Here is a 17,339-nt window from a genome sequence, read left to right as displayed (position 1 = left end):
CACATCTTTCACTTCCATCTTCATACACTCCAACTGCTTTCAGTGCTTAGGCTTCAGCCGCCTGACAGCTTCCTTCAGCATGTGAACTTAAACTGGCATTAATGACTTGCACGGCCTCAAATGACATTTCTAACGTTATCACTTAAACTTTGAAATTTCATCTCACTTCAGTTCAGCTCATACTACTTTTCTCTGCATCTTTCCATACAGTACTTGTGTTGTGCTGTTAGTATTTTCCTACCTTCACAGACATATTTTTTAGGTATTTCCCTGCTAATGCTCATAATGCTCACAGCCTGCTGGGTAAACATTTGCTGCATTGAAGCTTTTTTCGTAAGAACATTTCCCCCCGTGGATGTAGATAAAGTCCTTAATCTGTAGACGCAGACTCTGTAGTTCATGCCATACAGGTCAAACATAGCCCAGGATATCAGTGCGTGGCATAATCATCAGAGAGATGCATTGATGAACAGATGAAAGGAAAACTGGGACAAAACTCTAACCTTTGTTAGGAGAAATGTCTGGAATTGTCATGGTTGGACTGAAGACACAGTGACTGAAGTAGGCTTGATTGCCACCGAAACATTTTGTCACCTAAAAGTACTCAAATTTAAGTTTATCTAATCTAAACGCACTGTAACAAGCCTGAAAAATAATTAGCATATCAAAGTTTAGAATTGTAGAATATAAAGTCTTCCTAATCCCAACACAGTGGAGATGAATGGAGCGTCACCATTACTCTGGATAATCCACAGACCTCACTGGAATTGATAGTGTCATTTATCACTGCTGCAAGCACCACAAATTACTCACTCCATTCAACTCCATTCACTTGGATGGATGTGAAAATCTCAGGGATAGATATTTATACATATATATAACTTTGACAAATAAACCAGTCTGCATTGATGGACACCAGTAAGTGAGTAAGTGGCAAATTGTTTTTGTAATTTGGGTGAAATGACCCTTTAAGACACCAACTGAGGAACATGTGAAGGTATGTCTCACTAAATGGTAACATTAGCTGTACAGCTTTGCCCTATACTTGTGGTCTCTGTTTCATCCTGTCATAATTAATGCAGGAGTTCATGCAAGAGCGATCAGGAAGCAGCGATTAAACACAACTATGCATGACGGGTATGACTGGATAACAGGAGAGGCAACATGTATTGTATAAAAACACTCACACACACACACACACACTCACATTCACATTCACTATCGAGCGCTGCGGCCTAGAGGTATGCAAACTATCCTTCATTGAAAATGAAATGCAAACACGTGTGTGGAAAAGGAGGCTGAGGAAGTCGTCCCTCAACTGAGGTGTGAAAGCACTCAGACATGTCAGTCACGCTGAATAAAAGCACGCTACGAGCCAGATCGGTTCCGATGTTTATTTCAACACTAACAGTCATGTTTAATAATGTGCTGACTGGCGTCAGGATGCAGCCACAGTGCATCTGAGTTCTCTCGCTTTAGCTTCAGAGTTGCTGATCTAGAGCCATCTATCTAGATGAAGCAGGCTGTTTGTCCTAGACTAAGAAGCCCAAAGGGTCCCTGATCAAGCGACACAAATTAGCTACACACAGGTATTTTGGTATTTGGATACAGCTAACAGTTGACTCCACAGAAACAGTATCATCAGTCTCTTCTAATTGTCACAAGGTTATTAAATCTCAGCAGTGTACAGTTAGACAAAGTCAACCATGTAAGATCTGACATCACAACAGCCTGACAAACACACAGAGAGATTGAGTTGAAGGATGATTTCAGAATAATGTATTCTGGTAGCTTCTGTTTCTGTTGCTTGGTGTCTATGCACTTCCTGAACGAGTGCACCAGGGAACACAGTTAACACTGCTTTGCAGCAACTATTTCCAGGATGTTCAAACTTCACTGAGGCTTAAAATAGTTCCTCCTGGTGTCACAGCGGTCAGAGACGTGGGGACTGCAGGATTACGGTACTAAATGGGGCCATTTCTCCCAAAAGCATCTCAACATCTAATCTTACAGGTGGACTCAAATGTACATGCCTGTCAACACTGTAAAAAGGATGTCTTTCTAAATAAATGTACCCTTTTTTATTAGACATACACTGGAAATGAGAATAACTGCATCATCATATGGGAAGCTCAGGAGCAAAAACTTGTGACTACTGGTGTACTAGTAAAAATTTCTTATTTAGACTAGACACACATCATTTGAACTATAGAGTAGTCCCCTGTACATATATAGTGTGAAGACTTATATTTGTATTCCACTACTTGTACATACTGTATAGTCAAAGAGGAGATTAAAAAACAACCCTGATGGTGTCATCAGCAACTGAGAAACAATTTTTGCTTCAGTTTCGACCATCCATTTTTTAACTTGTCTCTTATGAGTCCTGCACATTTTTCCAAATGAAATGCTAAACACCCCTTTGAACAAGTGCCCATAATTACTTTTTGTGGATCTGACCTGCTGTTTCACCAGGAAGGTATCACACTGAATCAACTTTTTACCTGCTTTAAACCAGTGGTTCCCATCGGGGAGAGACCCCCAAAGTGATCAAAACACAGATCTAAGAAATCGCAAGATGATGAATAAGTTAGGAAGGAACAACAACAAAAAATAATAATGACATTAATGCTGCACCATAAACTTGTGTTTATTTTTTTTTAGGACTTTTATGTTTGCTTTAAATTAAAATTAAACAATCTGATTTAGGTCGACATAACTTTTGATGAGAGGTTGTGAGTTGGCTTTGTATGGAAGCCCAAACAGGTTGAGAACCACTGCTTCAAACAACAAAGAAGTGGTCACAGCCTCACAAAGAGCTGCGCTGACAATGTTTCAATCCAACCTATGAAAGCTGACCAATACAGAGTGTAGTAAACGGTCCAGATGTAAAATATTGTTCAATAAATAGGACTTCTGGTGCTTTAAAGACACTAAGGACAATATCAAGTGATCTACTCTGCTTAGCAGGCAGGACAGAGATCAGTGTTTCAGCTCCAGTTCACAAAGTCTGCAGTTTTTTGTTTTTTTTTTTCTTCCAGAAACTGATACAATTCAGAATACAAAGCAGTTTTGCAAAGTAATTGTAAATCTTAGCTGAAGTGAACTGATCCCACCTTCATCGTGCATTTGCGAGACTGAAAGAGCTTTCATAGCATTACTGTATCTGACTGCCCATTAAGGTACACTTGATGATGACCTTTCAGAGGAAACCTGTCTGTTCATGGCCTGTGAAACAACACCCAGCCTTACCTTTCAGTCGCTTCAGCAAAAACTCAGACTGTCTCCTGACAAAAGCAAGCTGCTGTTAACTCTTTGTAAACCTGTGAGCAAGTATACCTTAAAGTTAGTTTCTCATTGAACACTACAGGTTATAAGTGGCTTATCATAATATTCCTCTAGGCTATTTCTCACGATAAGTGGTTCTTGTTGACGCTCCTCGTGGAGGTCAGAGGCCTGCTGTGGAGCAGCCTATCATATACCTCTCTAAGCATACTGTCTCTTATTGTGCAACTACATATAGGAATTATTGCTACAGAATTACATTGTCTGTGCTGAGGTGCATTGTGGGTAGGGAAGAACATCTCCTAGTATTGCCAACACTGATTCTCTGCCCCTGAGTTGTGGCTTTAAATTGCATAAAAGTCCAACATGCCTCCAGACAAAGTGAGTCTACACCAGTGATTCGCACACAGGTGGGTTGTCAGAGTCCTGGCTGTGCATGGAGCTCAGGCCTGTGTCTGAGTCCTCGTCGTTTGTGTTGCAGGTCTTGGACAGACCTCTGGCCTGCTCCACCCAGCCACTGCTCTTCTCTGCTAATGCCGGTTCAGCCTGAGCGCCCACCGCATCCAGCTCTCCCTTACCATCATCAGTGACCGCCAATTTAGTGTTCGCCTGCTCTATCTCCATGGTCTCGACTTTGGCCAGTAGGTCCAGAAGTTCACTTTCCTTGGTCTCCCAGAGTGCCAGACTCAGGTCCAAGTCCCCCCTGATGGCATCCAGGTCTGTCTTCAGCCGCAGGCCAATGTACAGACTGGTGTCCAGCTGCGTCTTGATCCTCTCCTCCTCCAGCGCAAGCTCGTTCTCAGACAAACTTGCCACATCTGGTTCCACACCTGGAACGGCAGACGCGGCAAGGCATATCTCCTCCGCGACGCTGTCGGTGTCCTTGGCCGCCTCCGCTCCTCTCTCCTCCCGGCGGCGTTTCATCCACCGTTGGTTGAGCTCCTCTTGGATCTCTCCGGTGATGCTCTCCACGAGCGCCTCGCGCTCCGTCAGCTCCTCCTGCAGCCGCACCACCTCCTCACACCGGCGCGCGTACTCCTCGAACTGCGCAAGCGCTTCCGCTGTGCACCGCGCATCTTGTCGCTCCGCTTTGCGCTTACAGTCCGAGGGGGAGGAAGCCTCCGAGGAGCAGTCCACCATGTATGTGTCCTGCACATAGTTCACCCCGTGTCTCTTTATGCGGTCGAAGTGCACTTTGGCCTCGTACCGCTCGATCTCCCGGTCCAGCTCTTTGATCCTCTGGATCTGCTGGCGGATGGTGTGGTCCTGGGAGATAACCAGGTGAACCAGCGTCTCCATCTTCTCCACAGAGCTCTTATCTTTAGATACAGTCTGCTCTTTCTTTTTGTTCATCTTATCCAACTTCCTGAAAGCCTTTCTGACTATGCGCCTCTGTTTCTCCTGTGACAGGTTAGCGGCAGCAGCCGCGGCGCTCCAGCAGGTCCTAGCAGTACCCTTAAGCACCCCTCCCGGACCACCGCTCTCCCGGCTCTGGACCACCCGGGCCTCGGCGCTGCGGGGTCCGTTGTTGGGCAGCGAAGCATCGTTCTTCACCAGGACGAAGCGGACATTCTCTTGCTCGTCCCCCCAGGCGCTCCACAGCCGGAGGATTTTGGTCTTGTTGGGTAAAATCCTCTCGAAGCCTCTCCATTTCTCCACGACGCAGTAGGACTGTGGGGAACCGGACAACATCGCCGCCGAGGCGCCCTGCTGCAGGTTCTGGTCCTCCAGCAGCACTCTGACCACGTCGGCGCAGGTGGTTCGCTTCGTCAACCCGGAGACCAGCTTCTCCTCCCGGCACACCCACACAGAGATCTTCCCCTCCTCCGGCTCCATCTGCGGCTCCACTCCGGCGGAAAAAAGTTTCGACAGCGCGTCCTTTTTATGTCACTCTGTTTGTGGCGACTGAGAAAGTAGTGAAAGGAGTCGGAAAGTAGATTTGTGACTACATTTTTAGGCTGACTTCAAATTAAATTAGGTTTTGACCCGAATGGTAGGAACTGAAGCAAAACACAAAAAACTAATATCTGCTCCTGCTCATCAGTTTTACATAAATATGGCCACAAGTCCGAACATATAATCTTATTACGTCTTGAAGGTCCGCCGTGTAAAAGTACATCCAGTCATATTGTCGCAGTGATCGGGGCTGCCTGCCGGGACTTCATCCCGCTCCCCCCGGCTGATCGATCCCAGCCCTGCGCGCTTTCCCGGAGAAGAGAGGAGCGTCCCTGTGTCCGGACGGGCCGCTCTGTTCTGAGAGGAACAGAACAGGAGGGTGCTGTAACGGCTGGGACACGCCTCCCTGCCGCACTCTCTCTCCCTCTCTCTCTCTCTCTCTCTCTCTCTCACACACACACACACACACACACACACACGCTGGACTACTGGGATAGTGAAACAAACATGCAGTCTGTGTTGAGTTTGTCAGTGTGGAGAAAAGGTTGCCTGCAGCTGATTGCCTCATTTTACAATCAGAGTGTTTGTCTGATCAGTCATCTCAAAGCTGCCAGTTGCAGTTTCAGTCTCTGCCATTCACACACTTATCATTTTTACATGGATGACACGTGCTGCCAGTGTTAAACATCAGCAGCCCTGTGGAAAGTAACAGAGTGTATTTACTGAAGGACTGTACTTAAGTACAGTTTTGAGGTACTTGTACTTTATTTCAGTATTTATTCTCCTTTATACTTAGACTCCCCTACTTTTCTAGACTACAGTCTATAAAGTACTTCAAATCAGCTCCATATACATCGTTAACATACTGCATCAATAATAATCGACTAACCCAATGATAAAATAGACTGTTTACAATAGTGCAACAAAATGAAAGTGTCCTTATAGTGTAGTGAAATTTAAGTGCATTTTCATCATAATACTTAATATAATTATAATAATTTCACTTAAAGTGAATTATTGAACACAGAACTTCTACTTCAATTTGGGTATTTTTTACATTACTACTTGAACCACCTAAAAACTTAAAATCTTCATTATTGAATATAACATTTGATAGTAATAAGATCAGACTATAGCAGCCAGGCAGTGTGAGCAAACCATCCTGCAGCTGTCTGAATCAAATTCTGCTTATCTTTTAGGGCAGTAAGAAGCCAAAACAGACACACAAATCTCTGATGTGAAAAGAAAACTGGGTGTTCACTTCAGACCACTTACTGAAAAGCTGATTTAGAAAATACACAGCGAAAGATTTCAGTACTTCTTCCACCACTGTCTATAAACCATGCTCTTTTTTTGCAATACAGCCTACCTCACCAAAGAAAGAGACAAACCCATAATCCGTGATATAGCACCTTGTAGTGTATTTGTGTGTTTTTTCTTTTGATTTTTTGAGTGAAATGATGTTTTCTTCTTTGCGAATCTCACATTTTCCATTGCAGTTCTGTATTCTGTGGGTGTGTTCAACAGTATTTCTTCATGATGTCCCACGCAAGCTACAACTAATGAGTCCAGGTTACAAGCCAAGAAGAAGCACAGCCTGAAGCTAAAACACTGATGAAGCTCTTACTCAGCACTGTTACACCGCAGTCTGCATTGTTTTACAGTTTCATCTTCATAATTCACACACGGCTGAGTGTCTCGCTGTGATAAAGCTGAGCCGGGCCGAGCAGAGGCAGAAGGGGATCCATCTATTACACCCTGCAGGGTGCTCATGTAGTGTCTGACCCCGTAATCTGCTCTTTCAACTATTTCAGTCCAGAATCTGGTCGATGAAACTCATAAAAGGCTTTATCTGCATTAAGAGTGTTTTGGTGTGTGTGTGTGAGTATTACATTAATGGCATGTGTTCATCCCCAGCAGCCATTAGTCTGTTTGTAGCTCAGAGTGATGCATCAAACCAGGTTTGTTGGTAAAATAACTGCTTAGAAAACCATCTGGGGATGTGAAAACTTACCATGCATATGCACATGTCCACATACACACATTACACACATTACACACAGCAGCATGTGCACACACATTCAGAGCAAGCATTACAAACACAGTAGATTTGGATAAAGGGGATTGTCAGTGCTATGGCTGGGGTGTGAGATAACAGAACTATTTCCTGTGAGGTCATCAGGCCTGTCTGACCTGCAGACTTATTATTGGTTGTAAAGGGTTTGGTGCATCCAGTGTTGTTGTGTGACCACAAAGCAAGTTCTAACTAACCCATACACTCAACATGCTGTCACAAAAAATGGGTTCCCTTCCTAAACATCACAGACCAATGTGAGAAGAATCCAAAATTAAAGAGGAGCTTGTGACAAAGCTAAACAAAAAGGCTTATAATGGCCCAGAGTGTTTGTGTGCGTGTGTGTGTCATCGAATTTACTGAGAAGTGGTAATAAATCTATGAAAGAGCAAGTGAATGTGATTGATGGGGGCTGTTAATATAAATATATGCATGAAAGTGATGTTTCAGGTTTGTCATGCTATGAATACAAATATGGTGCCTTGGGCTGAATTCTTTGTGTATGGCTCCCTCTGGTGTTCATAAAAGACATTGCACTATTGGAGTCACACTCATTGCGAGGTTCATTTACACCACATTCACTTATGACAAAATGATCTCCAGTTTTTCTCAGACTTGGCTTATTGAATCATGATCTATAAGATCATCATATGTTTGTAGCATGGCTGTCCTGGGAGAACCACTTATCTCTAAAAAGTTAACTTCTTATGAGCTGTTTTTAACTTTGTGACAATGCATTTCACATCTAATCCAAAGAAGGAATTATGTTTCTCAAAACGTTAAGAAGTGTTTAATCATCAAGTTTATCTGAAACATTTAAAATGGAGATACATGGCTTTCATTGCAAAAACTGCAGTCTGAAAGGTAATAATGGAGTAAAAAGAACGATGTCCACCTCGGAGCTGTGTGGAGTATAAATTTGTACAAAATGCAAATATTCAAATAAAGTGCAAATACCACAATTTTTTACAGCACTTCAGTAAAAGTACTGTGTTATATAACACCAGTGTGTGATCTAACTGTATAAACGGTCAAGTGGTTAACAGTTTATATGAGAGGGAGATGTTAATATATATCATTTTAATCAAATATCAACAAAAGCACATTTTCTCAGTTGACTGATAGTGGATTTAGAGTTCAGACTGTCGACATTACTGTTAATGTGGCCTAGTAAATAAAGACAAAACCCCGGAGCACAGTTTGGAACTGACCATTTATTTAAACTGAATAGCATATGCGTACAAAGTCTCTACAAAGCTAGAAAATATCTAACATACTTTTAGCCATGAGGGGGAAAAAAAAGTTACAAAGCAAAGATCAGACCCTGTGCAGTACCAATAGACACACATTACTAGCTTTAGGATTTTCCTAAATGAACTCTCTTCTTCGCAAAATAGGATAAAGATTAGAATATCAAAGATATACACAACATCTGTAATAAACGTTATTGTCACCTTTATACAAAGCACCTTATCAAAAACCCTCAGTGCACTCACAGACGTGCTGCACATGCACCGGAGCGGAAAGATTCAAGGCCATTTTGGAATTGATTACAGACAGGATCTCTGTGCCACATGTGGTTCTGAAAAGAAGATAAATATCCAACTTGCACATACGAGACGACATTAACAACACAGACGACGATGATTCAGAAACTCTGCAGTTCGCTGAACTTTTTGAACAAAGTTTAGGCACCGTGTATACACCACTCTTTGTGTGACTTTAATAGTGTGAGCACAATTTCTTGAGTCCATGTAAAGTTCATCAGATATTAAGGGCATTTTACAAAATCACAGTTTCCAGTTTTCATACAGGGCTGCCAACCAAGATGATAAGAGGTGTCCATATCTGATAAGATCGAATTAAAAGGTGACTTCAAAGACAAAAGATGTGAGTGCAGGTTAAAAACGAAACGCTTTCCAAAACGTTGTGTTTATTTCGTTGCTTTGTTACAGTTTTAGTGTAGCCCATAAGTTTCAGGTGTTTCTAGGTTGATAATCCTTTTCCTTGAAACACTACGTTTTTTTGGCAGAAGCTTGTAAGACTCCAGCTTGTAATCCAGCCTTTTCCTCTGTACTTCATGTCACATGATGGCTGTCTTTGGTAGGCAGGTGGTAGATAATGTCCAGACAGAGGGTCATTATTGAAATTCAGCCCCGCTGTGGCTGTGTGTTAGGTTATCACGTACATGTTACATGTTGGTACTCTGCTGTGAAGCTGTCATAGTTTGCCTGCAAACAGCAAACTGCTAACGCGTGAGACAGAACTCTGGGAAAGTTGCAGGCAGGAGGGACAGTGAGACAGGTTTTCCTGACTGAGTGATACACCGGTGTGTTGAGAGGGTTGTGTCTTGTTGGACAGGTGGCTGTAACCTCGAGAAACACATACAGGAGTCTTTAAACAAGTAGTGAAAACGCCAGGTCGGAGTCAGATATGAGTCATTACTCGTTCAGACCAAATATTTAACAGCTGGCTACTTCAGTGTTTCTCTGCAAGTCGCTGGGATTCCGGACACCAAATAGCATCCCAGCTGGTCACACAGGCAACGTGATCCTGTGAGTCTTGGCACCGTGTTAATTGGCACTGTGTACTCCGTTGTTGTAAGATTTTAAAAACCTCTGGGCCTTATTCATTAACATGCACATCATTTTGGCATTTGTTTGGGTCTTTGCAGCGATGGACATACTGAACGTTTACAGAGTTATCTGGCTAACTTGCTGGAGAAAGACCAGGGTTGATGCATTTTTAGCCATGTTGGACTCTTATTGCAAGGTAGCATTCAATTATTTTCATTTAAGTTTTGAGGAAATTGTTCAATATTTTAAAAAAAAGACTTTTGCTTGATTATAAAACGCAGATGGTCTTATTCTAAACTTGCTTGTTAATTAAGCTTAGCAGAAAGTCTAAAAGGCCTTTCACACTGTATATGTTCAGCCCGGGATAAGGACACCCTTTTAACCCAAGGTTATCCAGGGCCATATGATTCACACCGCACCTTTACGAGCTCTGGGTTAAATGCCTGCTGGGACAAGTGACTAGTGTTTACCGACTAAAATAATGGCTGATGACACCTGTTTACAGTAGCCCTGTTTCTCACTGGCACTCTTTAAGCCCTTTGTTTAGCCTACTTTCAGGGTATAACCTGTATGCTGTTATGCCTAATGCTGTTAGCCCTGGGCTAAGTGCAGTGTGAAAACTCTATAAGAAAGACCGCCTATCATCACCTCTGAAGCCATCTTAACATGGTTATTTAATCCCTGCTGAAAAAGTGTAAAAACAAGTTTTAGAGTGTGCTGTGTGTAAATGTGGGTATTTCCTGGCCTGACACCAGTAAGTTTTATTTGTTTTTTGAGCGGATGTAAGAAAAGTTCCTTTCTTTTTTAACTTTGGACAGCTTCCAGTCTTTGTGCTAAGCTAATTAAGCCAACAGTGACACCCACACAAGGGTAGGGCTATCAGCATTTTGATTCTAAATCAAAAACTGATCAAAGTGAACTTTCAGTTTCAAACTGGTCTTCTGTAGTAGTAACAAGCCCACGCTGCATTTCATAGAAACATAGAGACACTAGACAAGCTGTTTCAACATGAATCTGTCACATGTACGTGTAATACACAAATGCAAATACATGTAAATGCTGCCATCAAATACCAAGCAAACAAGAATGTGTCTCATTAACATCCTGCAGGATATAAAAGCAGTTAAAATTCTTCATGATGGTTTAGTGCTGTATGTCCACAAAATACACCAAGAAACAGCCATTAAATATAGAATTTAGATACTTCACCCCCAGACACTGAAAACTGGAGCATGTGATACCAAATGATGTGTTCTGTATATTCACTAAAATGCCTGTCTATGCACCGTCCACAACACCAAATTATTAGGACTTACATGAAACAGACTAGAAATGTCTACTGCTGTTCCCAACTAAAGGCACTTCATGCTGCTGAGCATGACACAGACAAACAACCAATCACCTGCTACAGTACACTTCATCAACAGTTTTTGGTTTTTGATTATAAATGACTATAATTCAGACATAATATTATCTCAGTGAAAGAAACCAGTCCTGGACAGATTAAAGGGAACTGTGTCCATTTTCCTCATTTATCCTCTAGAGTTATAAAGGAGCACTCAACGAGCTGTCCTGATGTGGAAAACTCTCATAATGAAAAACAAGTGCCAAGGCTTCTGGTCTGGGCAATCTTCAGCTGAAATATATGGACACACTAACATTTCAGGCTTGAACACGTTTGTCAGTATGGACATGTTAAAGCTCAAGTTAGCTGGTGCAAGAATACTAAACTAATCTAAGTCTAATTAGCAAAGTGAGACCTGATTTAAAAAAAATTCAACATTTTGTTTTGACATATTTTTCTTTTATACATCATGAATGACGTACAGATTCACAGTGCCTCCACATGGCCTGGCCACAATGTATTTGATATTTGAAGTCATAATCCTATAGATTTTCATGTAATCAGCCAATCATGAAATGACCGCCAAAACAGCCAGGAACTGAAATCTTTAGGATTATAGCTTTAACATGCTTATTTATTTATTCAATCTTGACAAAGAGTCACTGGTTGCACAAAAAGGTACCTGAATTGTTCAATTTCACTTATATCTTCTTATTAACATACAGTTTTGATAGTGTTCCTGGAATTAAAATATAGTCTATGCTACTATCAATAAACAATTTCCCAAAGTTTAGAAGCTATTCTGTTTTTTTAATTATTTTTTTTTTAAAGAAAACATACAAAAAGGTAAAAGTTTGATTTCTTTTCTTTGGGACAAACCTCTTTTTTGTGCAAGAATGCAGCTCACACAAATTGCAGTGGCCACCTGTACAAAGCCACCTCTATACTGTACTATATGATAATGCAGGAGTGTCATTTCCCTCTCTGGTTATTGATGATACACAGGGTCTGACCTTCAGTGTCCGTCAGTATCTTGGCAGATAACACACACACACACACCCACACACACACACACACACGCACACACACACACTTTTGTCACAGGGGGGCAAAAATTGTGAGATTTTTGCTTTTCGTCCTGGGTTCTTTTCCCAAAAGTACATGACAGAAATATCATTTTGATTTCCATTGTTGGATCAGCAAAATACAAATTTATGGGGAGAAAGAGGGGAAGAAACCAATTAGCAGGAGACATTTCTCCTGACGATATCAGAGTCACGATGTCACTGGGAAAACCACCCAGGGCGATTCTGATGTGTTTCTATGGCTGCACCACCACCACTGTGCTTTTTATAGCCAATGAGCGTCGGATGCTCAGGTTGGGGTTAACATTTCTGTGTTAAAATGCTCCTGTTGGAGAGGATTCTGCAGCATACTGTGTCATATCTGATGTTAATTAAAATTAGCCAATTATTGCTGTGATGTTTTAGAAGCAGCAGTGGAAATGCAGCTATTTTCATCCTCACTGAAGTCAAGGTGATTGGCTGAAAGACACTGTTGTAGACATTTTTCACGTTTCAGACATTTTACCTCCAAAGTCACCATTAATCACCATGTAAAGGCCATTTGTGTGTGTTTGTTTCAGTGTGTGTGTGTATGTGGGTTAATCCTTGACGAGTCGATAGATGTGGTGCTGTGCTCCGTGCTCATTGTTGGACACCTCGAACACACACGCCATACACAGCAAGGTTTCCTGAGTGTCTCTGTTGCTCACAACCTGGACACACACAGAGATGTGTGAGGTGTTAAATATGCATATACACACAAAAGGCATTCATTTATTCAAACTGTAACACAGCCAGAGACAGAGACACGGATATCCTCACCAGCAGAATAGTGAAGTTCTCCAGCACACTGTTCATCATGTATTTCTCAGGCAGGTGTTTGAGCTTGTGGATAAAGTTGATCATGTATTCACACATCGGAGAGCGGCTGATTCTGTAGATGAAGCGTCCGTTTTCAAACCTTGCATACTCCGTCTGAGAAAGGAGCAGAAAGAAATCAGTTATCACCCTCTGTGTGCACGGAACAGCAGACATTAAGGTCAACAGCACACAACCACAACAGATTGAATCCATCCTCACCTCCACCTTCTCGACCACCTGCTTGCCAAAGGAGCAGACTTTGGTGGAGCAGGTGATGGTCATGTTCTCTGAGCTCTCATATTGGCTGGTGACACCATAGAAGGCCGCGGGATCGTCCTGCATGTTATAATTCAGGTCCGCCTGGCAACCACAGAGCAAAAAAATCACTGCCTGCACCTTTAATGACAGTATAAATGCCACCGATCAAAATCCAACAATCAAATCCATCTGCTTTCCCAGAAGAATAACAACCAACATGAAAAAGGATCACTGCTGCTTTCTGCCATCAAAGTTGACCAACAGTGCCCTCTGCTGGAAGCCTGGTGGCTCAGCCATGACATCAAATAGCCTGTGGCATCTGGGTGAGACTGACTAGATCTTCTTATTACACTAAAACTGACACCAAAGTCATCTTCGAGTCAAAAACACATTTTTGTTAATGTGAAAGAAACAATGTGGAATAGGAGCTCAGTTTTCATCAAATAAATGGGTGAAATAATCTCTAATTTTTTGGTGTGTCGGTCTGCCCTGTTTGAGAGTTAACTGGTCTGAAACCTGCCGCACAGCGTTTATCATCTCTTTTTAGCTTTATAATTGCTGCAGGGTCATATTTCACATATTTCACACCATCAAGAAAGAGACCCTAACCAGTGAGATACTGATCTATTTTACAAAAATACTGGAAGATACTACAGGGCAAAAACAAGATGTAACTTTGTGTCACTGAAGCTGTTTAATCAGAGCAGTGAGAACATGCTGCACCTGGATTACAGGCTGAGAGAAGTGAAGAAGGGTTTGTACTATTTGTAATGAGTTCTCTGAGGAGCAGTGTGACTGCACACACGCACACACACACCATATGCTAAGTCACCCACTTGTAAATTCACACACACACAACACACATCAAACTGTGCTCTCTTAAAGCAGCAGATTATCAGGAACGTACTCCATTGTGGTAGATCAGAGGGCTTTTTAATTAAATTCAGAGGGGAGGCTCACTCACTCACACACACACACACACACACACACACACACACACACACACAGAGTCGTGTTTCCATCACTTTTGGGTATGTCACACAGACTTACATTCATTTCCTGGAGGCTTAACCACCATCTAACCATAACAATAAACATTACTTGCCTAATCCTAACCCTGACCTTAACCAAACTCTAACCTCAACCTGACCTTAAAGTCTTCACTCTAATATTTAATGATTTACCTCGTGGGGGCTTGCATTTTGTCCCCATAAATAAGGGGGGTCCTCACAATGTGACTGTGGAAACAGAGTTTTGTCCCCACAACTACAGGAATACGCATGCACGCATGCACACACGCGTGTGCGCGCACACACACACTCTCCTCTCTCTGTTTGTTTTCATGCTACAATCACATCTCATCACTCCTACATTTACTCTATACTGAACCTGCTTCACAGGCCCGCAGGCTTCTGTCCTCCTTGATCCTACTGTAAACAACCCCACAGCTACATTCACATACTTTTGATAACTACTATTTGTTACAACCCCCCCCCCCCCCCCCCAAAAAAAAAGGAATTGTGGTGTAACTGTAACTCAGCACAGCAGGCCTGTCATGCTTTGAACTTCTTCACATGCTGAAGCAGTAGACACGGAGGTCTTTTTCAGTGTTGGTTTCTTCTCTTTAACCTTTCAAAGTCAAACACAAGAATGCACAAGTGTAAGCAGTGGATTTGGATAACAGCAGATTTGTCTGCTGTGATGTACGTTGCCATCATTAGCATGTTGGGATAACCAAATTACTAGGCCACAGAAGTAACTTAAGCAAGGGTTACTTCCAAAGCTGGTGAGCATTTCATATGTTACTTTGTAGGGTCACAGATTACATAAAAAACACCAAGTACATAGTACATCTACTGTGGAGAATTTGCCCTCTGCATGAAAGCTAATCAGAATGTTGTTATTTCATTATGTAAGCATCTCTGTCCTGACACACTCTTTGAAAATAACAGTGAAACACAAGTGTAAATAATCCTTGTCTTCCTTGTCAAGTATGAGACACTTATCATATATAAGTGAAAGATGAAACTAAAACTGTGCCGAACTGATGAAAAATCAGAAAGTGTCAACAAAGCCCTGATGGGAAAGAAATGGCTAAATGTGTGCTGTGTGGGATTTTTGAAAGCCCTCTGGTATACTGCAACTCTGAGTAAGAACAATGAGGTGACACATGCACGCACACAAGTGCACGTGCGCGTGTGGGCACACACACACAGACACATACACACGCACAGGTTTAGACAGCAACCTGTGAGTCAGGAGGTGAGCAGGTGTTCAAACAAAGCGACTGTGCTTTCATCAACCCACCACCTCCATATCCCAGGTGGAAGGACACGACACACAACACAGACAAACACAGACAGACAGACAGACAGACACCCCCCCTACACATACACACACACACACACACACACACACACACCTGTAAGTACAGACAAAAGCATGACACTTGGTGGAAAAATACAGGGGAAAAGTGTGGTATGTGCTGACCCTGTTCAAGAAAATTTCAAAACCAAAAATTGCCAAAGAAACATTTTCATACTTTGTACGTTGTACTGAGACCAGATGGATCTGAAGCTTATATAGAAAGCAAAATAAAATCGAATCACACTCTCCCATAAACAGGAAGCAGGTTAGGTGTTTGCCTGCTCACCCAGAACTTGATCAGGTAGAAAGCGTTTTGCGGGCCCTTGCCGAACAGCTCTTTGAGACCACCTTTCTTCTCTGGGAACTTGTCGTAGATCTGCCTGATGTCCACACACTCCAGCAGAGGGTCGCTGTAGCTCGGGCTGCTCTGGCTGATGTGCACAAACAGGTGCTTGTTGTACTGAGGAGAGGGAAAGAGTTGAATAAGTTGGGAACGGAGGCAGAAAAAGTGTAGACACTCTGGTAGTACAGTAGCTAAAGAAAGACTGACAGACACAACACAGTGATTTCTGACATTCTGGTTAGCAGCTGGGCCCTTAGCTGAACCTTGTTCTGTATTGTTATTCTATACATTAAATTATAATTTAGATTTTTAAAATGTTGTTATTGCATGAGATTTGGTACTCTTAAACAGATGGACTTCATGGGACAAGAAAGACAAGCAGCCAAGTGACCACACAGAAATTAAAGTTGTCCCATGACAACACTCGACCACAAGGGTGACCCTAGGCGAATTTTAACCCTGGATACAACACTAGTATGTAATACTTGATACCTCTTACCACATAACATAAACAGAAAAAGTTCTTGGCCCACGAAATAGAAGATTTTTTTTCTATTAGGTCAAGTTTGTTTACCGTACTTGTTATACTTGTGTGTGTACTTCTGATGTCCAATAAAACACTATTCTAATCATGCATCACTGAATCTAATTGGTAAATGATCTGACCAAACCTACTACCTTTCAGTCTACCAGATTTTTTCATGCAGAAAATTATTTTGTGATTATAACTGGTATAACGTTATCATGATTATGTTGTCTACTGATGCGTTCATCAAATCATTCAGCCCTACTTGTAAAATAATTTATGAATTTTCTATTCACAATTATCATGTGTACGACTACAGTTGCCATTGTCTATAAAATCATACATATACTTTGCATGAAATAATTCTAACTGTGAGGCCCCATATGTAAAATTATGCAGCAAAGGTGACACCTTTTGACAGCAGAGTCTATTTCAAAGTCAACATAGAACAGTTTGAGGTTTTTAACTGTCCAAACAGAAGGCAGCAAGACAAACACCAGCTGTCTGTGGGCCTGCGGTAGAAAAATGACGGCACGTCCCCAGTGTGGCAGGATGATAGATAGAGTGAACAGACAGCGAGATAGAGCTTTACAAAGGTTATTCATACTAGGATACACACAGAGGCTTTAACGCTGTTGTCTACTGTGGGGTTATCTGTCATCTCTGTTTATGGGACAATAGGGAGTGCTTATTGTAGACTGGTGCAGTGTGTGTGTATGTGTGTGTGTGTGTGTGTGTGTGTGT

The 17,339-nt window shown here is 42.1% G+C and overlaps 2 protein-coding genes across 4 annotated transcripts in view; both read right to left on the bottom strand.

The window, feature by feature from the left end:
• Positions 1–1,383: 1,383 nt before the first annotated feature.
• Positions 1,384–5,549, bottom strand: rassf10a (Ras association domain family member 10a). 3 transcript variants are annotated; one of them, XM_046394837.1, is made up of 3 exons: positions 3,253–5,549; positions 2,505–2,563; positions 1,384–1,825 (listed from the first exon to the last, which is right to left on the bottom strand). In XM_046394837.1, the coding sequence occupies exon 1, from the start codon at positions 5,119–5,121 to the stop codon at positions 3,673–3,675; it is 1,449 nt and encodes a 482-aa protein (XP_046250793.1). In that variant the 5' UTR covers positions 5,122–5,549; the 3' UTR covers positions 1,384–1,825; positions 2,505–2,563; positions 3,253–3,672. The 3 variants fall into 3 exon arrangements, with proteins under 3 accessions (XP_046250793.1, XP_046250792.1, XP_046250791.1); XM_046394836.1 differs by having other exon boundaries at positions 2,505–5,549; XM_046394835.1 differs by having other exon boundaries at positions 1,384–2,563.
• A 2,900-nt stretch (positions 5,550–8,449) lies between these two features.
• The window catches only part of tead1a (TEA domain family member 1a), a 39,447-nt gene continuing 30,557 nt past the window's right edge, over positions 8,450–17,339 (bottom strand). Inside the window, exons 9-12 of the mRNA XM_046394073.1 lie at positions 16,013–16,186; positions 13,321–13,461; positions 13,063–13,215; positions 8,450–12,953 (exon numbers count right to left, since the gene is read on the bottom strand). Coding sequence (XP_046250029.1) covers positions 12,840–12,953; positions 13,063–13,215; positions 13,321–13,461; positions 16,013–16,186 — 582 coding nt within the window. The 3' untranslated portion in view covers positions 8,450–12,839. The remainder of the gene's footprint in view (positions 12,954–13,062; positions 13,216–13,320; positions 13,462–16,012; positions 16,187–17,339) is intronic.

Source organism: Scatophagus argus, chromosome 7 (assembly GCF_020382885.2).
Source record: "Scatophagus argus isolate fScaArg1 chromosome 7, fScaArg1.pri, whole genome shotgun sequence".
Lineage (NCBI taxonomy): Eukaryota > Metazoa > Chordata > Actinopteri > Scatophagidae > Scatophagus > Scatophagus argus.
The sequence above is the reverse complement of the archived record's forward strand: the minus strand, read 5'-3'. Positions and strand labels throughout refer to the sequence as shown.